We start from the raw sequence: 26,490 nt of genomic DNA, 5'->3' as shown, positions 1-26,490 counted from the left end.
AAAAGGAGCCAAGAGAATACAGCCACTAAATGCTACTGATGGAGCCACAAACTGATATGAATTTTTTTGCACAACAATTTGGAATAACTATATGAGAAGATGTTAAAGCAAACTGTTCATACCCTTTGACCCAGTGATACTACTACTGGGTAAATACTTCCCAAAGATCAAATATAGGATGAGATCCCATACCTAGTCAATATAGTATGACAGTATTTTTTTGTGAAGGAGGAACAATTAAGGGACAACTAACTGTTGGGAAGTAGCTGAACAAGTTGTAGCATAGGAATATAATGAAATATTCCCACCATATAAATGATGAATATGAAAGATTCAGAGAAACTTGTAAAAATATTCATGAACTGATGCAAAACTAATTAAGCAGAACCCAACAAAATGAACATACATCTCTTGTTCACTATTTTACAGAGACCCAGACCACTAGACTATGTTTCACATTCCATCCAGTTGCTATCTACCCTACTGCTATTGTCCTGCTTCTAAAAAGAAACAATTACCTTATCAGTCCTTTAGAATTCATGCCCTCAAACTTGGGGAAATTGATCCATTAACTTCTAGAACTCTAATCATGGGGTTGAGTCATGACTGAATGTAAACAGCCAGGTAGCCACAGACCACTTGGCCTCTCTCATTCATCCATCCATGAGAGCTTGTCAGTTGTTCTATCATATATGTACTACCAATTATTCCCTACCCCTGACTTTTCATTTCTCATCTTGGGCAGTAACTCGATACAATCATATATTCCTTTGCTTCTTCAAGAAGCATGTCCACTAACAAAGTATTCCTGTGATTTCCTAGACTAAAAATTCCTTTCTTCCTTTAACCCAAGTCTTTGGAATCCAATCCAGTACCCTTTCTAACGTTAATACATTATGTCTCCATAATACCGACTACTAATGCTCTTAATAAATCCATAAGCTTGTTTTTCTTCTAATCACAAAAAAATCCCTCCTTCAAATCATATTTGTGCCTATATACATTATTTCCTCTCCCTTAGAATGTATACTCCCTGAATTAAGAGGCCCTGCTCATTTTTTTCATTTGCAACCTCAGGATTTAGCACATGCCTATCACATAATAAGCATTTAAAATTTTTTCATTTCTTCATGCACACTTACAATCATGTAAATTAAAAAAAAAACCAATTGAAGAGGCAGTTTATCTTATTGTAATGCCTAATCTAGGTCAGAAAATAAAATTTTTCCCAGAGGTAAAAAGAACAATGAAATTTAAATCAAGTGACAGAGGTCAAGTCACTTAACTACACTGGATCTCAATTTCCTCTTCTTTTAAACTGGTTAAATAACTGTTTCTAATTACCTACCTCTTACTGCACACTGCACTGTAATAAAAAAAAAAAAAAGTAAGCCTTCTAGAATTACAGAAATGTCACTATTAGTCTACTAACTTGGTTTAGTCACCTCTAACTCATCTAAACTTATGATACTCAAAAGGATCTGTGATCATACTGATCTGGAAGTTCCCTCCAAAAATATAATAAAACCAGCTAGGAGGTTGGTAAGAAGATAGTGGAAGGGACCAGAGTCAGGAATGAAGTGAAATATGACTAGACTAATCATTTTATCTGGAAAGAATTATATTTCAAGTTTTTCTGTCATACAGAAAGATAAAGATGGGTTTGTGCTTTCATAATAGGAAGTTTGATAGTAGAAAGTAAGTGGAGGTGGGAAAAATATTTATGATTTCCCAAAAAGAACATAGCACACTTCAAAAATCTCTTGTTCAGGTCAGGACCCAGTTTACCCTTTTGTGCTTTCTATACTAAATAAATACAATAATTAAGTTTATAAAGTGCCCAACCAAATGCATTTAGACAGTAAAAATTCTTCATCATCATCTCTTCTGTGAAATCACAATTCTATGAATAATAATAGTCTCTTCCAGGAATCTCTGCCATGTTGAAAGGCTTGATCAATCAATACTGTCTTCTACAAACAAGAACTTCTGAGGGTCTTCACCATCCACAGGAAAACCTCTTTATTGAGAGGTTGCACTGTATCTCTTCAATCACAACAGAGACACATCTGGCAGGACAATGAAAAGGGCTTTTTCTGTCCTAATTTTTCTTGAATGTCCTAATTTTAACCTTGAATGATTTGACATTAAAGCAGCATTTTGCTCTATTAAAATCAAATAGACCACAAACAAAGGTTTTGCCTTTATCCACATCTTTTGGTCAGTTGTGAGATGATAATGATATGGTCCTTAAAAATGGGGAGTTTTTTTTTTTTTTATTTCTTAGACTTTACCTCTTTTCTCTCCACTTTATTAGTCAGCCCCTATTAGCAGTTACTCAACATATAATTCACATTTATCTAGCACTTTCAGATTTACAAAGAACTGCTCTCACAGCAAATAAGTAATACAAGTTATTATTCCTTTTTGACAAATGAGGAAAATTAAGATTGGGGATGGGGTGTTAACAAGGCTAAGTACAAGAAATAAAACTTTGACCCAAGTCTTTGGACTCCAACCCAGTATCTTTTCTAACATAACACACCATGTCTCCATAATACTGACTACTAATGAATGTTCTTAATAAATCCACAAGTTTGTTTTTCTTCTAATCACAAAAATAATCCCAAGTATTAACTTGGTGTTAGGTACCATGAAGATTCTATACAACAAATAGCAAAATTGTATGAAGAATTAAAGCAAAACAAAGTGTAAAATACAGACCATGCTTAAAGAAATTTCAATTGAGAGATAAGATTTAGGAAAAATAATATTGATGGGAAATAACCAGAGACAAAATAAATGACAAACTGCCAAACTTTGTGATTTATACTAAGTGTTACAAAATTTCTAAAAATTGACAAATTAGTATCAGCTAACACAATCTGGGAAGGCTCAAGGCTTGAGACATATCCTAAAGAACAGATGGAGAGGAGAAGAAAGGATCAAAGTCTTTTCAGGCAAAAGATAAAAGAATTTACAAAAGAGAAAGGTTATGAAGAGGCATGGTACATATGAATAAAAGGAACAAAACCTGAACAGAGAATATGTGTTGGGAAGTTAGAGGAGAAGATGGGTCACAATTCTTAAGGGGAAGTTAGGGATTTAGTATGACCTTCCTAGAGGGGAAGCCATGACAGATTTTCCTGAACAAATTAATAACATAAAACAGTGGTTTAAGACAATTTCAGCATCCCAGAAAGCACTGGACTGGGAAGGGATTGTAAGCAGGGAGAATTATTGAGTATTTTAAAAATAATTCACAGAAACAATGTTTAAGGAAACAGCAGCAGAATGGTAGTAATGGGATTCAGGAAAAAAAGATATTACTAAGGAAAAAGAATTATAAACCTCATTAAATCATTACATATGGGTTAGCACACTAAGAATAATGGAACAATTTAGCTATTTGTTAGTTATAAGGGTGGAGATTAATAAAAGAGAATAAATAATAAAGTAAAACATTATAAAGGGAAGAAAATATAATAACTTGTTAAAGTATAGGAGAAATAAAAATAGAGAACAGCTCAAAGAATTTAGTACTATGCATCTGAGACAAGAGTAATGTCAAAAATTTGAAAAGTATATAAAAAAGATTTAGTCTTAGGAAATGTTTTTGTTGTTGTTAAATAGGGAGATAATTATTTTATCTATTTCACAGAATAATAGTGTTTATTTTATAGCTACTTTTAAATAGAAAAGCCAAGTTTGGGTAAGGGACTTGAATAAGATATATACAAGAAATAAAATGGTTAGATTTATGTGGAATAGATAGAATGCTATTTACCATTACTCAATTCCATTCTTCAAATATTTATGGGCATAAAGCCACCATATTGTACTAGTATTTGAGGGAAAGAGCAGAGACTTAAAGGAGAAGGTATGTTTGGATGTAACATTTTTGGGGAGTCAGAAAGTACAGTTGTGATGCTTGACTGAAATGTTGAACGCTGCTATGTTCTGAATACAAGTAAACTTTTAGTCAAACTATTAGAGTATTCCCTTTTCTCTAATCCAAAGTTCATTTAAAGAAGGAAAATGTTTTATGAATAAGGATAAAATGGTTCTATTATAACTTATTCCTAAAATAAGCATTATTCTTAATTATATACTATATTTATGTACTGAAAACTACAGTTTCCATGTTATGTCTTTATTATTATTAATAATCTACATACTTTTTGATACTCTTAAAAACTTTCTGAAAAATATTGTGTCCTACTCACATTGCTCAGGTTTTTGAAGAAGTCTCTTAGATCTTCACTACCTCAATCTCCAGACTGTCATTGTTTCATTTTTTCTCCTGCAAACTAGTCTCAACTCATCATGGCTATATTTGATGTCTTCTTAAATGCTGACATTCATCCCTGTTTTCAACTCAACTCTGTCCATGTCTCCCTGGTCTATATACTCCTGTTCTCTTATGTTTCCTCAAACTTTCTTCATAATCAGTATGTCCAGAATTTAGTTTTTACAGCTTTTCTCAGTTTACAGTATTCCTTTCTTTGGTAAACAAACTGACCAAACATAAAGTTTCTTAATTAAACTGTGTTTTTGTTTCTATTTAATTCTTCTCATGGATATTCAATGTCCAAGTCTTTTAGTGCTGGTTGGTGCTGTTGACTTTACAGGATCATCCATCTAGAGCTAGAATACATGTAAGAATTTATCTAATTCAATGTCTTCATTTTGCAGGTGAAGACAGAGGGTCAGAGAAGCTAAATAAGCTGTCCCACGATACTCAAGGACCAAGTGTCAAAGGCAGAATTGGAGACCAACCTCCCTGCACACCAACTCCATCACCTGCTTACCCCTGGGTCCATGATCTTTCCACTGGATGGCAAATATAGTTTTCCTAAGATCTGAATAACATGTTTTACCACATCTTGCTTCTATAGAAAACCATTTTAAATAAAATCCCTAATATATTTTGCATACTTCTTCATGAAACTGCTAAAAGTCCAACATTTAGATGACAACAGAATCATTACAAATAAAACCCAAATAGAAAATTTCTAAGTCTATGAACCACTTTCAATTCAAACATTTTGGCTATGAAGCAAGAGTATACATTATTACCAAATGACATAATTATGAATATCCACTGAAATCATCTAATCCAACTTCTTCTTTTGAAACATGAGAAAACTTGAGGTATGCTCAGAGGCTGTGACTTGTCCCAAACTGGTCAGGAACAGAGATAGTATCAGACTCCTCATCTCTAAACCCTTGTCTTTTGTTCTAATACAATGCTATGCTACCATTTTAAAAACAAGGGTAAGTGTCTCTTTCCTCACTGTTTAGCTAAAATCAAAAACTAATGAATTTAACAGTGGGACAGCAAAACATCTGAAAATCTACCAAAAGTACAAGATATATGTCTTCTCTCTATTCATAAAAAGTATGATGTTGAATCCCAAAAAGAATACAAGGAGAAAATGAAAAAATGAACCATACATGCTCCTTAGAGTGGTGGTTCATTTTGGCATCTGAACTGATAAATCAGATAATGTGTCATGGTCCAAAGACTCAGTATTCTCTTAGTCTGAAACTTTTTTGAATATCTTTTATAAATTTTTAATTATTAAATTAAAAAATGAGTTTTACAACAAGGAATATCTGAACAGTCAATTTTTAAGTATCCATACTATACATGTAATAGTCTTGGAATGACTTTAATGTACTTATATTTATTTGAATATAGGTGCATATGATGTGCTGAAAATTTATAACAGTCAATGAAACAAAATAATGGTATAAAGATTTAATCCAGAATGGAACGCAAAGACTTATCTTTCCCATAAAGCTGTTTTGTTCCCTAATTAATGCTAGAAATAGGAAGAATCATTCCCCATGATGATACAGTGTATAAATCTAAATAGAATTTATGGTTGCTGTCATATTTAAATCATTAACTTCTTTATGAGTGGGGACAATGATAAACAGTTTGATTTAGCATCATCTCCAGTACTATAGCAGCTGGGTGTTCATCACAGGTCCTACTAGAGTTTAAATTTTATTTGGAACAAGTGTAAATAAGCAGCAGTAATATCACAAAAAAAAAAATAATAAACAAAAGAGGTTGATAACGGCCATTGATTTCTTGAAAGTATGGATGGCTATCAGTAACTAAAAATGGCTACAATAAATTCATTTCCAATGATGTGATTCTTCAAAGACTAATTCTTCAAAATAAAAGGGTAGTACTATACCTATATTGTAAAATCACTGATATAAAAGTAAAAAATAAATAACAATTTCGTATGTCTATGAAAACAATGTCATAATCCTACTCTCACTTTAAGACTGAAGCTACATATTTTTTATAAACCCATACCCAACCCACCAGGGCAGAAATCATTAATACTGGTTGGGAGACTGGTTCTGAACTAAAGATTTAGAAGTACTTAAAAGCAACAACAGATACCTAGGAAAATTTGGTTCTGTCCCTAGTCTATTGTTCCAGCTTGGTTTCATCCTGATGGCCTCTTGATAGCCTAACCAAAAAGATTCTTGCACGCATAGTGGCATGCAGGTCTCTCAGAGACAGACATTTTTATCTCCTGATAAATTGTTCCAGCAACAACCATCAAAAATCAGCTCTACTCATCAATGCAACATATACAATTAAGATCTTATCTATTAACCACTTCAGATGTTAAGAAAGAAGTTGTCTATGTATGTGAAAAAAAAAATAAGGAAAAAAGGAAATTAAAAAGTATGTAGATGTATAAATAGAGAAAAGGAGCTCAAAAGTAGATAAAAGAATGGCAGGCATGCAACAAGTTAGTAGATCAACAAAGGCAAGGAAAAATGGGTAACCAAAGCTGTAAGGCACAAAGAATACTATATCAAATTAAAAGGGAACTGCTTAGGATGGATGTTTTTCTCTAACAGATTACAATGTAAGTGAAAATATAACAACATATAAAATATATAAGCAAATAAACAAAAAGGATTGTTAGGGAAAGAAAGAAATTTTCAAACTTGTCATACCTGCAAAATAATCATGTTATTGTTTATACTCTATTGTCTAGTCAGAAAACAGACTATGAAACACTGTAGAAACAAATTTTAGAAAAATTATATTTCATGATGGGATTTCAACAAATGCAAAGAGGTAATTACAGGCTAAAATTCAGGAAAATGGTAGCTCATTATTTGTGAGTTACATTATCTATTCCAAAATAATTTTCCCATGAAAAATAAACATAGTATTAGAATTTAGTTTATAAAATGAATATACTGAGACTCCTCAGTCCTTTGGGTCTTTCTACAAAAAGAAGTAGAATGAATTAAAACAATTTAGTAAATTTAGAAGGAAAAGCCTCTTTATACAGTTTTTACAATGCATTTTTAATACCTGTTTTTAGTCTTACTTTTATAAATACAATTTAAACCTGTAGAAATAAGTATGGTTCTGAAATACTTGATCATTGCTATTCAAACTATCAAAGGTATCCTTCAACATATTAACGTGTAACAACCAAACACTAACTAATGTTAGATTTCTAATGATTATGCTGCCATGAATAAAAGTTGAACAATCTTTAGAGTAGGAACTATATATGGAACCATTCCATTGGGCATATAAATTCTATATAGTTTCTTTATGTAGATAAAATGAGTAGAGCTACAGCAAATCCATACACATAAATGTGTATGTCTATGTGTGTATGTATATGTAATACATATGTATGTGTGTATATATATGTTTTAGTGAAATTGATAAACAAGTATTTATATATGATCTGTAATAATGCAAATTATAATTACAAAATCAATTAACAATTAACTAAAAATGATATAAATTTAAAGATCAAGAAGTTAATTTTTGTTACTAATATTCTTGTCACTTAAAATTTTTACTAACAGATTTCAAGGTTATAGCGGGTACATTTTAAACATTTCAAAGTGCTTAAAAGCATAACTGGCCTCAAGTAAACTCATCAGAGATGAAGACAGGACTCCAAAGCTTCTTCTTTTATTCCAGTTTCTGTCTCAGTTCAGTGTTCCACTCACTAAGTCACATTACTTCTCATTAGCAACATATAATTGTCTATGAATAAAACTGTAAGGGCCTACGAAATATCTAGTAGAAGGTAGAAATTTAAAGCATGTCATACTAAGATAAAAATTTACATACCATAGTACAAACCAGTGGATGTCAAATATAAACTATAATTAAGCAATTTTCAAAGAACAATATAATGCTCTGCTTTAAAATAGATTATTAACAATAAAATTGTACTAAATAAAATTCAGAACGTATAGTCATATCAATTTTCTACACACACACATATTACATAAATACCACATATATTATAATTCATATACATGTTAGCTGACAATGTGTGGCAAAATCAAACTTCTGCCAAACAACAATTCATCAACACTAATATAAAGTATTAATTATGGCATTTGATATAAAGAAAAATAAAGCAATTATTTTGAAGGAAAAAAATGATACCAAAAAATTTTAAATTAAATGATATTGAGATTTAAAGAAAAATGTTAAATATTACAAACTAGTAAGCATCATGTTTTTCTTTAGAAATTTATTCTTCAGTTACCAAAATTATAATAGGAAAGAAACAAGACACTAAAAATAAGCAAAATTCCTAACCATAGAATGAATACTAATACACCTCATGTAGTTATTTTCTTGGACATGTTGTTTCAAAAAATAGATTTTTGAGTAGTTTTAATTTTGGTCAATTGATAAATTAAGCAACAACAAAAAATGCTTAGATTGAAACAAACAAAATGGTTGAATAACTAAACCATTCATTCTTAAAAGATTTGAAGTGATAGCAATACAATTTTTATTTAATAACTCAGTGGGAGGGTTTTTCTAATATTTTGCTTTTAAACTAAGTACAACTAAAATAAATTGAAGTTATCTCTTCAATCAACAATATAAAGAATTCAATGATTTATCTTGGATCCTTCTTAGGATCTTAGAAATTCTAATACTTTAATCAGATTTCAAATGCTTAAGATGGAAATGGCTTGAAAGTATATTTAATTCAATTCCATCAGTGTTCTAGTGAGTTAACTGAGTCCAGAGAAGTCAAGTGATTAATCTAAAATGACCCAATGAGTTTATGAGGAATTTAGGGGGACTAGAGAGCTCATCTCAATCTGAGACCTTTCTAATACAATTCAACTTACTATTCACTTAGTTCATTAATGAAGTACATTCTAAGCTTAAAAGTATAGATCATACCAGTGTTTAAAAAAAAAAAAAAGATTCTGTCCAGAAAAAAAAAAAAAAGTCAAGTGTTCAAGATGTGCCTGTCATGATCCCATCTGCCTCAAAGATACATAGTTGAGTTAATGGAATTTCTTTCTACTCACAAATTGGTCACCATTAAAATAAAGGAATGTGCAAAATTTTACCACTAATAGCTACATTTTATTTTATCAAGTGAATTTAAAATCAATTTGAGAAAATTATTCTTTGAAATAATAACATCAGATTGTAAAACTGGAAATAATATCCATTTCTTAAAATATCATTAAATATGACTTAACTATTAATAAAATTACATTTCTTTATATTTCTAAAAACTTTATTTAGTCTTAAATGTTCTTGAAAATAACACTTCTAAAATAAAAAAATTGGAAAGACATGATTTATTTCAAAATGATAAATAAGTTAGATAGAAAGAGAACAACTGAATTGTTTTCCTTCTTTGCATTTCTGCCCATCAATCTGGAAATAATGATATCTCATGAAGTAGAAATGAAAGCACCAATTAAATGTTTCAATTTTTATGACATGAAGGCCTTTTAAGTGCAGATTTCTTTCTCCCCTGGAATGTCTCCTATTTACATCACTTTCTGACAAAGTCAACAGTGAAAATCAAAAGTTAGACTAAAAGAACTACTGCTAAGAATATGTAAGGGAAAATAAATTCTAGTACATGGAAGGAAGCTTCAGAAATGGTTTAGAATAACCAGAAATTTTATGTAAGATATTAATAGTGTATGTCATTTATTATCACTTTTTAGGTACCAAATGTCCTAAGTACTGACATTTCTGATAAAGGAAGTATAGCCAGTGTTGCTCAACCAGAGATAAGATTATACTAAAAAAGAAGTTTTATAAATGATAAAAATATATAAAAGAAAAAACATATTGACACATTAAAGTCAAAAGTAGTAGACTATTACAGGAATAAAGTGGCTTACTAAAAAGATTTTTAGTAGAAAAACCAACTATCTATAAAACATGCAAGAGAAAAATACCCACAAATACACATTCTCTATTTCTATGAAGATTGTTAAACCTTCCTGTTGATGACAATGTGTACTGCTTCTTCACACACACAATTCAGGGGTCGCACAAAAAAAGCAACTTTTGTTATTATATTGGGAGAGAAAGGAATTGGGGGGGAGGTGTTCAAAACCTGCAATTTCATGTGTATAAAGAGCTCTTAAGTGAGAAGACCTCCTCCAACAACACTGGCCTCAGTGGTTAAGTGACTGGACCAAGATAATATAGGTTTTTCCAATTAAAACAAGTTTTCTACCCAATGATCCTTTGTGCTGCCTTTCGAATTTTTTTTTAAAATAAAGGTGCAATGTTTGACTTGCCTGCTCTTTAACAAGAAGAAACATAAAAATCTAGGCAATATTTAAGAGCAAATATTTTTAAAATGAATTTTAACTCCATATTACAGACACAAAGCACAAAAGTAAGGAAATGAGAAGGAAATGAAAAAGGAGAGAAAAATGAAAAGGGAGAGAGAAAATAGAAATAAAAAGACAGGGAAAAGAGGAAAAGAGGAAAAAGAAATGAAGAGGAGGATAGAGTTACACAGACAAAAAAGAAGAAAAAGCACACATGAAGAAATAGCAAACAGAAAAACATACAGAAAATTCATGTTCTTAAAGTCTATTATTTAAATTAAGCAGTTATTGTTATGTGCTAATATAAGTTTTGGCTATCAACATACTGCTTTCATACTTTTAAAGCTTTGATTAACTGGTTAGCTATCTTTTAAAGTTCTATAATTGCTTGAATCTTTTTACTTTTACTGAAGTCACACCAGGTATACAAATGTCATCATTTTCAACTATAGCCAGAGCAATATTGCCTAGAGGCAAAATGGCATAAAGAGAATCCTTTTCTAAATATTTAATGTAAGATAAAAAAAAGATAAAGCTGCTATCAATGTTCCAAATACTGACTTGTTCACTTGCTTACTTCAAGTACATATATACAGTGGGAAAATTTGTTATTCATAATACTTGTGTATAGAATCAATTTTTTGATAACATTTAATGAACACTGTGGATTTAACTGCATATGCTTGATTTTCCCCCAAGTTCTCCGGGTCTTCCGCCAATATAATTTTAACTTCCCAAGTCTTAAATATCTTTTAAGTTAATATCACATTCAGGAACTTTCCTTCACTCTCCTTTACCTGCTACATCCAATTAGTCGCCAAAATCTTGTCAATTTTGCCTTCACAAAAATCGCCTATCATTCTCTGCTCCACTCACAAAGCTGTTACCCTTACTCTTTTAACTTTCATTCTCTCAACTGGACTATGGCATCAATCTTCTGATTGGTACGTCTACTCATAGTCTTGTCTCCTCTCCAACCTATTCTGCACATAGCCTCCAAAATAAGCTTTCTAAAGCAAAAATATAACTTCATTACTCCTATACTTCAAAATATTTACTGGCTCCCTAGTGCCTCTAAGAAAAAATAAAATACCTCAGGTTGGCATTTAAAGCCAGGCTCTAGTCTATATTTCAAATTGAATTTCCATTAATAACTTTCACACACACACACACACACACACACACACACACACACAAACACACACACACTTAACATGTATAGGACTGCTTGCCATCTTGGGGGGAGAGAAGGGAGACAGGGGAAAAGTCGGAACAGAAGTGGGTGCAAGGGATAAAAAATTACCCAGGCATAGGTTCTGTCAATAAAAAGTTATAATTATGAAAAAAAATAACTTTCACACACTACAATTTAACTAAAGGGGATAATTTGTTTCCCAAATTCAGAATTCCATTTCCTACGTGGATAGCATGTTCCACATGCCCTTTAATTAGAATTCCTCTCTTATTTATCTACTAATCCTTACCTCCCTTCTAGGTTCAAGTCTAGTGCCATTTCCCATTGGAAATTTTTTCTGTTTCCATTGCTTGAGGCTTTACTCTCCTTGAATTATCTTCGATTTCTTCTGTCTAAATAGCTTAATTTATGTTCCATGTGTATTGCAAATAACAGCTGCTGATATAGTCCTTTTTTATTTTTTTGGCAAGGCAATTGAGGTTAAGTGTCTTGCTCAGTGTCACATATCCAGTAAGTGTTAAGTGTCTGAGGCCAGATTTAAAATCGGATCCTCCCGACTTAAGGGCTAGTGCTCTAAACATTGCACAATGTAACTGTCCCTGCTAATACATCCCCGATAAGTACAAAAACAATGTTAGAAGTCTCAGGGAAAAAAACAGAAGCAGTCAAAGTTCAGAGAAAGGAAACTCATTAGTTATTTTATAATGGTAATAACCAATGTTTTCCCTCCACTATAGTTCTATAAACTAAAAAATAGAAAATGCAGTGGAGGTCTAGTGAGTTTTCCAAGATCATTCCATGCATCACAAAAAGAAACAGAATTCATTTCACATAGTTTTCAAGTCTGTAATCTTATACATAAACTCAATTATTCAGTTTTGAATCCAACTTAACTATAAGTTTCTAAATATACAAATTGAGGATATAACTTATGCAATCATATTAAGATGGAAAATGTACCATAATTGACAGATCCAAACACTCTTAGAGAGTCCTAAGAGAGTAGAAAAATGTAGAAATATGCAATGATATCCTTGAATCTAACTCTCACCCATTTCCTTTAGGCTAATTTGCTTAAAATATACTCCCATTTTAGTGAGAAATAGAAATTAGGAGGAAAAATGGAATTTAAATAGCACAATTCGGGGATTCAGTTTAGAAGCAACAAGATGACATCAGAATGCATATTTTTTACATCTGAGTTCTCAGGTTTGCTCTTCTCTCAAAGTGCTAACTGCCACCAAATGGCTGTTATAAGTCATTCCTTCAATGAAAAATGCACAGAAATGTCTGGGGCATGTAAATAAAATCTTATTTTTAAAAAATGAAAAGGGAAGTGTTAATGAAGAGATTCCAACATTCAGAAAGTCAGGCCTCATCAATAACACATACTCGTCCTTAATAAATTCTTAGTGATTGATTACAGTATGGAGGTAATATTATGTTCTTAAAGGATATGACAACAAAGCAAAAACTTTGACAGGTTCTACCAAAATGGAAAGGTCTTAGATAAGATACTAGCAGATATAATGCCCACCATATGTAATGTCCAAAACTCAGCCTGGGTAAATAGGTACAAATACAATATCTGCAAGATAAGAAACTCTTTGATCAAAGAAACCGATGAAACGAAAAAACCAAAACATTCAAAACTTTCCATAGTAATACTGGTGAAGTAATGACAAGAAGGAAAGGAAATGTAGCATCTAGGAGCCAAGATGTGGGAACTAAGGGTAATGGGAAGACTTCTCCTTCTCCTGAGATGATCTAGAAAAAAAGTTAGGAGCACTACCCTGCCCCCCCCCCAAAAAAAAAAAAACCTGTATTCCTGTGCAAATCAGGTACATTAGTTTGGGTAGGAATTAGATTTCAGATCTGCCTACAAAGGCCTTGTTGCTCCAAAATTTTAACATGACCCTTCATTTTAGTTAATCCTTCCAAGATCATGCTGAAATGGAAACAAATGTCAGTTGTTAACAATATTCACATGCATCTAGATCAAGACAGAAAACTAGGAGGGCACTAAGATTGAATGGCACAGAGATTCAAGGACAGGAATCTTATTTGTACAGGAGGCCAGGGAGTGAGCTACCAGAGTTCATGATGAGGGATCAGCATACTAATAATCTGGTAACTCAGGGTTTGTACTTTGTCTAACTATAGGACACTGAGTAATCATTCAACCAGACCTCCCGGGGGGGGGGGGGGGGGGGACTTGTAAAGCAACTGTCTTTGTGTGGGCATAGAATTAATTACATGTTAATCACATGTTCATATATACTCTCAAGTACATATATGTGTATATGTGTGTGTGTATATATATATGTATATATATATAAAATATATGTGCACATATACACACACTAAACCTCTCATACTTTAAATTGAGATTTCTCTTCAACTATCAATAAAATGATACACTACTGGAGGAAAATGAACCACAATAATAATTACATTCTTGCTATAAGAAAATCAACTAGATATGCACAACTAGGGCAAAAACTTTTTGCATTCTAAGACAAAAACTGGATTCTATATTGTATGTTTTTGCTTAATTGTTTTTCCATGTCCATGTGATAGAGAAGAGTTAAATCTAGGGGTTAAGTGAAGAGGGAAATGACAATAAAAAGACAAAAGGTATCAATAAAACTTTTTTTCTTAAAGATGGTATTAAGTTATAGTTAAATGGAAGAGATAGCTCATGGATTCCCAATGTCAAATAGAGGAGCTGGTAGAATCCATGTCATTTATTCAATGTCCAAAGGCAATGAAAAAAATAATAGGAAACCTCATTTCATGGCATACTATCATCTCACCTTGCCAATATTCATAATGGGCACAAGTGAAAAGACCACTGAAAAGATCACTGCAACATATGCATTATTACCTGAATGGGCAAAACTTTAAAACTCTATGAAAAATTCAATGAAGATCCTCAGAATCAAGTTACCAAGTATCTTGATAAGTTACTGATTTCAACAAAAAAGTTTCAGGATTTAAAGGAATCCAAAAATTATAGACGACTCAGAAGTCTGACATTTAGCTATTCCAAATGTTTTATTCAAAAACAGTGTGTAGGTGCTGAACAGAATGAACACTGAAATAGCACCCAAAAAAGGACAGTAACAAACTTAACAGATTACAACAAATGGATTACTGGACATGGGTGGCACTTCCCAGTCAGTGGAGTCTTTTAAGTCACACTATTATTGGTTCAGAATAATGTTTAAAAATATATAATAGAGAAAAATAATATGGCAATAACAAGAGGAGCCTCTACTCACAAAGCCACAGAGTTCAGGACCTCAACTCTCTGTACTTGGACTGTTGCCCTCCTCCTTTAATTGGTCCAGCTACATCATGTCTTACCTTCCTTCAATCAATCTTCTACACTTCTACACAACTGACAAAGTGATCTTTCTAAAGCACGGGTCTGGATCATGTCACTTCCCTACTCAATAAATTCCACAGGTTCCCTATTGCTTCTATTTTATCTTCAAGATCAAATATAGACTTCTGTTTGGCATTCCAAGTTCTATATACTCAGCTCCGATTTATCTTTCTACCTTATTATCCATCACTCCTTTTCACACACTTTGTGTTCCAGTCATTCTGACCTTTTTGCTATTTATACCCTTAGCACTTCATCTAACATACCTATCATCTCATCTCACCCATTCTTGAGATATACTACTTCCTCATACTGACCTCTTAAGAACTGTATCCTGAAAAATTCACTTCAAGTATCACTTCTACATGTGGTCCTGCCTTATACCCTACTTCTCTACCCTAAAACTACTAATGCATTCCCTCTTAAAACTGTTTTTGATTTATTATCTCTTTAAGTAAGATGCAGATTAAGAACTACTTTTCATTCATCTTTGTTTCCTTGCTATTCAAATCCCAATAAGTGACTTAAATATTGAAACTAACTCACATTTCTTAAAGAAATTTAACAAAGAAAAGCATGTAACACAAGAAGGCAAAAAAAAAAAATGCCAAGAAACTGCTGCAAGAATAACACCTGTCTTCTTGCTAAGGAGAAATAGTAGTAGACAAGACAACATTTGTTTCGAGTATAAGCACAAGAGATGGTTAAACTAGGATTGCATCATAAAGCAAACAAAAACATGGATGGGGTGGGGGGGAGAAGTGCAGGGAAATGAGCCTATAAAAAGCTCAGCCTAAGAACCAAGAATTCAGATTATTCAAAGATGAAGATAAACTTCAAAAGAATATGAGAAAAGACAAGATAAACCATATCTGTGACAGCATCTAATTCTTGAATCCAAATTTTAGAAGATAAACTTCAAAAGAATATGAGAAAAGACAAGATAAACCATATCTGTGACAGCATCTAATTCTTGAATCCAAATTTTAGAACTTTATTTAACTGACACCACTGACAAATATTATTGAAAGAACTGAACCACATTAATATTCTTGCTATGAGAGAAAAAAGATGACAAGAACTAGAAGAGAATATTGTTTATACTGTTTATACTACTATAATGATTAGTGATCCATCAAATACAATGGAACTACTGTTTGGATTCAAACATCTCAGTACCAATGTCCTACAAAATTAACTGGGATAAAGACAAATAATTAACTTTTAATGTGACTTTTTTACATCTAAATCATTTTTAATATGCTGAGGTGCTTTTGCAAAATGTCTCATATTCTATGGTTTGGTACTGAGCTTATGGAATTTTGGTAATTCTTCATCATTAAACTACATACAACATTGAATATAAAAAGTGTATCTTTGACAACCAATTTTCCCAAGTCTATCCTTGATTGCAGTCCACAAATTTTTCAATGGGGTATAAGTTAAGAGTTCGCAGACTAGTAAAATATGTTCATCTCCATATCTCAGAAAAATTTATAAACCATTAATGATATATTTGGCATGACACAAGATCATGCTTCAATTTTCCATCTTTATTTGGGAATTCCTGAATTTCCAGGATAATTTTGAGTGTTAAGTAGTTCAGTATAAAGTTCATAATTGCCTTAATGGGGACAAGACGTCAAGGTCCACAGTTAGTAAACAATCCCTAAAGCAGTTTTCTCAGTGGATGTTTTCCAACCTTTTGCAAATGCTTAGATATTACAGCTTCATCTGGAATACTTCTAACAAAAATTCTAGTATAGCCTTAAAGGAAAAAGTTTTTATCAGTAAAATCCAATCTACCAAATCTTATCTATTACAATAAATTTTTTTCTCAATGTCAGTTGAGCTATTTATTGCTTTACTGGCTATTTTTCCAAATTCAAGAATTTGAATATACTGTAGAACAATCAATAACAGCTTCTCCAATTGCTGGGTCCTTCTGAAGGTTTTTGCTTTTGGAGGGGGGTGGCATAAGGGAGAACTAAAGTTGTTTCAGAGCAACAGTTTGTCAGTTTTCATGTTCAACTTTACTTTTCTTGTCTGTTTCTTGCTTCACTGTAGGTTTAAGAGATGCTTGAATGAAATGTCTGATTTTCCAATACCAACAGACACTACAATTATCTCTAAGAGTTAAGAGCTACAACTTTTGCCCGTTTTAATGGCAAAACATCCATGTTAAAACCAAAGAATTAAAAACACAACAGAAGAAATCAAAGAAACACTTGATGGTACAAAAATCCAAGGTGTTCTCCCCCCCCCCCCCAAAGGTAGGGAAAGCAACTAGATCTAGTTTCATCTGGTCAAAGAGTGATGTTCTGAGTCAACCTGAAGTCACCACAAACATATATGCATGACCAATGCAAACACAAAATAAAACCATATCCAGTTTTATTGGTTATTCCAAGCAATTTACCCATGACTCCAAGAAAGCAGTTCTCATATATGCTGGGGGTAACAACAGTTTTAGCACTGAAGAATTGATTTTCAAGCTATCTCAAGAGACAAAGGTACCAAAAAGTTGAGAGAGAAAATCAGAGTTATTTTATCATAAGAAAAAGAAGACTATAAAGATACTAGCTAGAAACAACTGGCCCACGTTCACTTGTATGACTAAATAAAAACATTATGGGAATCATCAACATGTGAACTGATGGTAGTAGGCACACTTCTGTAGATTACTTCCCATAGAACACTACAAGTTAACAATAATGAAATAATAAATAAATAAAATAATACAACTGACCAAGGAATATAAGATCCCACTGAGTTTATCAGTGATTACCAAAAACGATCTGCTTTAATGGACCAAAATGCTACTTTAAAAGTCTATTTTCTATAAAGTTATTTTTATATATAAGTAATAACCTTACAGAATTTCTTCATAGATGCATAATTTTTCCCAATGTTCCTCTAATGGTTATCAATATGAAATGAGGTCTAAAACATAAAAGATAATGTTTGGCAAAAATATTCACGTCACAGACAATGTCTTATACAAAATATAACAGGATTCCTTATAAATAATGAGATTATCCACATGTCCCTCCTTCCATATGCAATTGTGCTGACTATAACAAACCCAAGAATACTATAGAACTCAATAAAATCCACAATCTCTAAAAAGTGGTTAGCCTAACAATCTAAATAGCAAATAAACCAACCAAAAAAATGCAATGAAAATTATTTTCCATACCAATACATGTAGGGGTGTGTGTGTGTGTGTGTGTGTGTGTGTGTGTGTGTGTGTGTATAGGCATCACAATGAGCAGGACCTATAATTGTATTGAGGGAAGAAAGCTATAATGAAAATGGAAAACTGCAGCATATTCAGTGAGCCAAAACTGCTTCCTCACACAGAAACCCATCTTTCTAAAACCAATATCAAAACTGATCTTTGGATGTCAATCTCAGATTTTTGAACAAGCAAAATTGAACATACACCCCAAGGACGAAGGATATTAGTATAGCGGATGCAAGTAGGTGGAAGCATATTACCAAGAAGGATATATGTTCAAGAAGTTGCATAAAAAATGATAACTAGGAATTTTGTAATTGGAAAAAAAATTAGGTTAATCACATGAGATAAAGCACTGGAGAAAACAATGGGCAGCCAAAGTAATATTAGAGACTTTGAAGAAGCTTCCAGAAAACACTTTTCTGATAAGACAGATAAAAATTGTACAATATGGGCAGGGTCTCAATTTGAATCCATGGAGAGTATACCCATATTCATTAGATCAGGGTATTTTAAGGATCGAATAGGTTACAGTTCCAAGAATGTAAAAGTATGACTAAAAACTGGACAACACCATTTTAACATGAAACTCAAAAATACTGTGAATAAAAAGCCTATCAATCCAACCCACCTTTAAAAAGATGATAAACTTAAAACTAAGGAAGAGATAAAATTTAAAAGTCTTATTAGTAGAAACTACAAATTGAGCTTAAATACTTAACATGAGTATCTAGAAAATCAGATTCAAAGTTTATGAGAAAAATAATCATTCATCAATGGTTCACAGTGAACTCAAGGAATAACTTCGGCTTCATGGTACCCAGAAATCACCTTGAAGACCTAACAAACAACTCTGTTAGAAACTTCAAACTAAGAAAATAGACACCTTACTAAGAATCCCAAAAGTCCTTCTCAAACCTTGAGGACATGTGTAGCTCTTATAACTATATTTGATTTTAAAGATAGACCCCATCATCTAATGGACCTCTTTAGTTCCAGCTTGTGTAGAAGATATCAATCCTTTAACCATCCCACATTGGACAGGATGGAGCTTGCCTCAAGGTGAAGAGCATTCAGTCTGTTATAAGTCAAAGCTTTACCTTCATCAGTCTTGTTCTTAAGTCTAGCACTTATCAACCATCTGGGTCCACATCCTGGTCAAATAGGTTAAGGCTCAGTCCCTGTGTTCTCCACACAAATAGAATATTAATAAGCCCTGTACTCCACCTATTTCCTACCTTTTGGCCACGCGAACTCCTTGTTAGCCCTTCCCTCAGATAGCACGAAGAGACTGAGAGAAAAGAAACTCAAATTAGTAAAAATTATGCTGCTTATTTGCAGCTAACAAAAGGTTTGCTAGAAGGCCAAAATAGATGGCTACAGTGAACTTGGGGAATAGCTACCAATTTTTTAAACATATTAATTTCTCCCCCCCCAAACCCCTGACACCCATTAGCAGAGATAATTAGGACTATTATTCAATCTAACATATATTTAGTTTTATTTAGGCTAGTACCAACTTACAATGATTGTCCTCTTACCTATTCTTTATGCCAAAGTCCTCCAATAACAGAGGCAAGGGTTAGTAGTTTACACTTCTGGTATCATGCAATTTCCTTTTATGGTACCAACTTCTCATGGGAACAACAAAATAGGCAAAGAAAAATAGTAGTCTAAAGAACTAACAGATTAGTGAATAGAAAGCATATGTATTGGGTTTATAAGGTGTTAAGATTTTAAGAGTTTGTAAAAGAAGGAAAAAGAAAAGCAGAGGCTATATCAACAAGATTTTCTAACATGACTAATCTAGTTCACTAACAACTACTCTATGAAATCTTACCAAAAGAATTATCTAACTAAATGCTTCTGCAGTCATTTTCAACCCAGCCCCTTCCCCAAAAAGTCAACTATTTCCTTGTAAAGTCAAAGACTATTAAGACTTTTTCATATTTTAATAATTATAAGTAAAATGTCTTTATTAGGAGGGTAGATTTTTTAAATGCTTATATAATCAATCAAGAAAAATGAAAATATATTGACTGAATATACTCATATCTGCATTCTCTCTAGCAGATATGTACCTTAAATTTCATTCTAAATCTAATATTTCAGGTAGTACTGCTGCCAAAAGTTCAGACTTACAAACCAGTCTATAACGAATCTAAACAATAATGTGGATCTAAGAGGTGTTTTTAGAAGTACTAAAAAATAATGTATATAAACATCCTCTCTTGTGGACTATTTGATCTATTTACTTTTGCTGTCTGTTCTCATTACTCTTGCGATATACAAACTTTAAAGACTTAATGGCTAAAACTGTGGTTGCCAAGAACCATTTCTAATTCCTCATTAAGAGTATATAGCCATTATTTAACAAAAAGGAAAAAAAAATTTTTTTGACTGTTGACTTTCAAGAAACCATTAATCAGTGAATGTTTCTAGTAGAAATGATACAACTTTGGGACAGCATTGTAAACGGAGACCAACAAGAGGAGAAAAAAAAAGCTTATAGCTTTTTTCAAGACAGAAAAATTTTTTTAAAAATAGTATTGCAACCACCTTCTTCATAATTTCAAGTACTTTCTTCCACTCATCTCTGAAAAGCTCAGTCTCTTGTGTTAGTTTTTACAAACTAAATATCCACACAATGTTGTAAATATTTTTACTTTTCAAAAATGCATGAAAATATCAGAATTAACACAAAAGAATTTTTCAAGATGCTTCTTGCTTTATCATGAGTAATAGTAACAAAATTCCAGATTGGTGAACTTCAGTCTGTGTGTACACAGAGTTATTAAATGGATTGGCTGTTTGGACTGAAAAGACAAATCAATTTATCCAACAACTGAACTGATATTTTAACTATATCAAATGGTTATTTAATCAACTGACTTAACTACAGACCAATTGTCAGAACAGTGTGAAGATACTATTTAAGATGCAGGAATAAATTCATGTACTAACTTTGGTAGCAGATGCTATACTTACCGCCATTCAAAAAGATCACTTCAATCAAAATTATTAGTCAAAGTGATCCAAGGAGAATAAATAAAGAGGGCCATATCCTCTAGGGTAGAGACACTTTACATGTATCACAAAAAAGCAACATTTTAAAAGCTATATTAGAATCAATTTTAAAAGATTTTATGACTTTATAAAGTCAAGGTAAAATTTGTTTAAAAAAACAGCTGCTTGCTATTCAGTTGCCAAAAAAAAATCTTAATTTAAGGTATAATCCGTAATGCTGTTTTCCTAGTTTTAGATTACAATTTTCAAATTTTATATGAGCATTTAACTTACCTAAATGAAGCAAAGTAAACTGGGCTGCCAATTCCTTTGCATCTTCTAGCGTTGTACATAGTTTGTCTGGCATGAAGTAACTCTGAGATCCATTTGCAATAGCAGGAATAACTATTTTATATACCAAGAGTACTTTTCCATCTTGACTTGTTGTTGAATATAAATAATATTCTGGTGGTGCCCAATTATTTTTGTTGCAGTAATAATCCAAATGCATTACTGCAGAATTGAAGTGATTAGATTTTAAAGAATACATACTTATTGGTGTAAGCTTTGTTCCAGGGAAAAATGGGTAAGTGCATCTTTCAATTTCTGGGGGACTTGGACTGTGCTGACCATTGAGACGAGCTGGAAGACTTGGTGGCTTTCCTAGAGTTTTTTGATGACCCTCTTCTTTGTTAGCAAACACCAAGAGATTTTCAGAATTTGGGCTAATTTGACCATTGAGATGCTGTCTCCAAGTGCTTTCTTTATTTACTGGTTTAGCCAGTGTTACTTCAATACTTGCTCCATCAATACATTTTCCATTCATCACAGACATAGCAGCCACCGCATCTTCTCGATTGAAAAAATGAACAAAAGCATAATCTCTGAGTTTCTTCACCCTTTCAACAGCACCTGGTTTGAATTTGTTGAATTCTGCTTTAATTGTTTCCTCTGTGGTAGAGATCATTAAATTTCTTACATATAAAACTTTAACTCTCTGCATTGTTTCTTCATCAACTTCTTTCTCTGGATCTGCCCAATCTACCTGTATAGTGTGGCCCCAAAGCTGGAATGTGCCTGTAAAAGTTAGAAATAATACTCACTAATAGACAAAATTAAAATGGACAAAATAAAGATCAAAGTTTTGACTAATTACTCCCAAAGAAGGAAAAGCTGATATATCTGAAATATTTGAAATCCTGAAACAATTTTTTTTTCTATTTAAATAAAATCTAAATTGGGCATATTTAGTTTGAAATTGTTTGTCAATATATTAAATATTGACCTTCATATTTTTCAAGCTCCATATTTAAGTTTCATTCTTAAAAGAGAGAAATTCAAGTAATTTAAATGTGAAATAATCAAAAATTTTTTTTTATAAATTGTTTCTTCTTGTAATGAATGGCCTGCTTAACTTTTAAAGTCTTCTGAAATACTTTATGTGCTTTTACAAAATTTACCTCAAAAGCAGTATAATCTCTTATGTTTAAAAAAAATAATGAGGATATATTACTTGACATCTATAACAATTTTCCTTTAGAAAATCTACTTTAAAAATTGATTTTTTTTCCTCAGCAAAAGTGTAAAACATATAATAGAGAAGCTTAAAGTCAGATCTACATTAAAGTCCTACTTCTGACACCTTTTAGCTACATAAGCCTGAAGAAATCACTTTATCTTTCAGTATCCCACGTATGCTCTATAAATTTTAAGATGAAGAATACTTATTGACCTGCCCTAAGAGAGAATTTTCTCACCAGTAATTTTCTACCCCTATGAAATCACAGTTCCAGATTAAGAATGAATAAATAAATAAAAACCAAAACAATGATTTGTTCACCTGGAATAAGTTTTCTTCTTGCCATGGCAGCAGCTCTGTGGGACTCATACTCTACAAATGCGAAACCACGATTTTTGGTTTTATCAGTTGCACTTGGATAAACAATGACATCTACGACTCCTTCTGTAACTTTCTTCATTTCATCCAGTATTTCTTCTTTTTTCTTTTCTTTGGGAATAGCTCCAATAAATAATCTGCAATTATCTAAACTTACACACACACCAATAAATTTCCCTGGACGAATCTCATAATTATTAAGAATTCTAATGGCTAATTGGGCTTCTTCTTTAGTTGTATACATCACAAAAGCATATCCTCGATTTTCACCACTAAACTCCATCATAAGTCGGAATTCATATATCTTTCCAGCTCTTTCAAAAACAGGAACTAATTCATCTTCATACATATCACGAGGTATCTTTCCTACAAAAACTTCACACCCTCTAGGTGGAGGTGGACCTTCCCAACCTGAAAGGAAAGCATAATTTTCAAGGAAGGTATAATAATTGTTTATAGGTTTGTTACTGAAAGATAGCTAGCTATTCCTTGGCTTTACTGATCCATTTTCAGTTCCAAAACCCACTGCCAATTCAGTCAAATTCCCAAAGTTGCCAACTCCTCTCAAAATATTAGTGACCAAAAAAGGGACTTAGAGAAAGTGAGTTTGAAATCTAGCTCTGCCCTTTAATAGCCTGTATGGTCCTAGGCAAGTCAGTTAAGTCTCTGTGAGTCCAGATGTTTCGGGAAAGACCTAACCTATAGAGATTAGATGACTTGTTAAGAAACCTGACAATTCCCTGATTTTTTTAATGCTTCTAAATGAGCAGTTCCTATTCATCTATCATTACAACCTTGACAGGGTTGATTTCCCATTATTACCCTATCCATCAAAGCTGGTCTTTTAAAATAACATGAACTGATATATTAAATCTGAAAAAGTTACAGAGAAGAATATTCAGGAACATTTTTTCTTTCCCAATCAAACATAACAATAACTAAGGTGGCTAAAAAGAGAAAATTTCTGCTGAAGACACTTGAAAAGAATAAGAAGGTAGTCACAACCTCAATGACTAATGCATAAGATCAAAAAGATTTGGTACACAAAGTCTTACCTGGTGGTGGCCCACCAAATTTCCTTTGTCCATTTTCTTGCACCATGTTGTAACCAGTTTTTTCCATTAAAGCTAACAAGGCTGCTTCATTCTGAGTACCAGTTCGAACTTTGCTGCATCCATTCGTTACATCTAGATTTTCTTCATTCATAGTTGCGATTTCTATGTAAAAAGATTAAGAAAAGGTTTAAAGTAAGAGCATGCAGTAACACAGCATTCATTATAGTTTTTAAGCTGTCTCATTCCATTATATCGTGTGGCCTCCATGGGTTCATAAAAACAAAATGTAGTCACCATGAGTAACAAGTTTCCTATATGTTCCACCTATTCTAAATTTCTGCCCCAGTATTACATACACTTAGGATTCTATATCTCATGAAGAGAAAACTAAAGAGTTTCACAATCTCAATAACAATCATAAAGGTGACCCCCAACTTCTCCAAGATTATATAACACATCTCAAGCTCTACCCAGTCCTATCCAATGAGAACATTTCAAATACTTGTCCTCCCAAGTAAGAATCATTTATCAGTTTCTGACCCTATCTACAATTTATCTACATTTTATATACAATTTATAACATTATAGAAATGTTTGCAGCTAAGTGAATTGACCAGTTTCCCATGTTTTTTCTTCCCCGAGTAGAATCTAAGCTAACTTATCCCCAGAGTTTAAAAGTAGGAATCTAATGAACACTTTCTAAAATTATTTGAATTCCTGATTCAAGGTCAGAACTCTACCCCACTATAACAAGCTACCTCTATAATCAATCATTCCCTGCATTCTCCTTTTTTTCCCCTGGTCTAGATCTATGATTTCATCAGCAAGACAAACTACTACTTTCAAAATACCTTTATACTAATGCAGAATAAGTTTTTCATCTCCCATTCTGCAACCTTAAATCTATGACACTTAAAAGTTGTGACTTCCCCAAAGTGTATACTTAAAGGTAGAACTTAAATCTTAAACCTCCTAACTCTATAAATGATTCTCTATCCATTATCCCTGACCATATATCAATATATAAATATGACTCAGTTCTCTATATATTTGAGAAATGAAGTCTTTATCCTCCAAGAAACTTACTGGAAAAAATTTTAGTTATGATTACGATGTATTTCTTTCCAACCTATTTTCCCCTTGTTTATACTATTCTCTTTCCTTTCACCTTATACATTCTCAAGTCTTTTATCTTCCTAAATCTGCCCTTTCTTCTCCCATTCTCTTCCCCTCCTATTTTTCTGGATTGTAAAACAGTTTTCTATACCCAAATGAGCATATTATTCCCTCTTGGAGCCAATTCTGATGAAATCTTTAAGGTTCATGCATTCTCCCCATCTTCCTCTCCACTATAAAAACTCTTTGGTACCATTTATATGTCAAATATTTATCCTATTCTACCTCTCAGTACATTCGTCCTTACCACTTTTTCAGATAATCATCCTAGCATATTCAGTTCACACCCATGCCATAGCAATCACTAGTTTAAGTTCCAAGTATGATTTTCCCATGTACTAAATCTTATTGAATCTCTTATAATTCCTTTCCCTTCCTTATCATCTTACTCTTCTCCTAAGTGTTGTATTTGAAAGTCAAAAGTCAGATTTTCTATTCAGCTCTCATTTTTTCAATCAGGAAATCTTGAAAATCCTCTATAAGCCTTCTATTTCAATGAGTATCCTTTTTTCTCCCTAGACTATAAAATAGTTTTGCTGGTAAGTGATTCTTGGTTGTAATCCTAGCTAATTTACCCACTGGAATAACATATTCTAAGTCTTTCAGTCCTTTAATGTAGAAGCTGCCAAATCTCGTGTTAAAATCTTTGTGGTTCCACAATATTTGAACTGTCCCTTTTTGGCTGATTAGAATAATTTTCACCTTGACGTGGGAACTCCGGAATTTGGCTAAATAAGAACCTTGGGAGTTTTCATTCTGGGATCTCTTTCAGGAGGTAATCAGTGAATTCTTTCATTTTCTATTTTATTCTCTGGTTCTAGAATATTAAAGCACTTTTCCTTAATTTCTTATAAGATGATGTCTAGGCTCTTTTTTGGGGGCAATAATTTT

The 26,490-nt window shown here is 32.4% G+C and overlaps 1 protein-coding gene across 2 annotated transcripts in view; it reads right to left on the bottom strand.

The window, feature by feature from the left end:
• Window positions 1-24,580, bottom strand: part of RBM46 (RNA binding motif protein 46) — a 34,806-nt gene extending 10,226 nt beyond the window's left edge. For both annotated transcript variants that reach the window (XM_051966993.1, XM_051966994.1), the window contains exons 1-3: window positions 24,424-24,580; window positions 23,312-23,779; window positions 21,766-22,548 (exon numbers count right to left, since the gene is read on the bottom strand). In XM_051966993.1, the coding sequence (XP_051822953.1) occupies window positions 21,766-22,548; window positions 23,312-23,779; window positions 24,424-24,574 (1,402 nt within the window). In that variant the 5' untranslated portion in view covers window positions 24,575-24,580. The remainder of the gene's footprint in view (window positions 1-21,765; window positions 22,549-23,311; window positions 23,780-24,423) is intronic.
• Between the last annotated feature and the right edge of the window lie 1,910 nt (window positions 24,581-26,490).

Source organism: Antechinus flavipes, chromosome 6 (assembly GCF_016432865.1).
Source record: "Antechinus flavipes isolate AdamAnt ecotype Samford, QLD, Australia chromosome 6, AdamAnt_v2, whole genome shotgun sequence".
Classification (NCBI taxonomy): Eukaryota; Metazoa; Chordata; class Mammalia; order Dasyuromorphia; family Dasyuridae; genus Antechinus; species Antechinus flavipes.
Note: the sequence above shows the minus strand (reverse complement) of the source record. Positions and strands in the feature narration are given on the sequence as shown.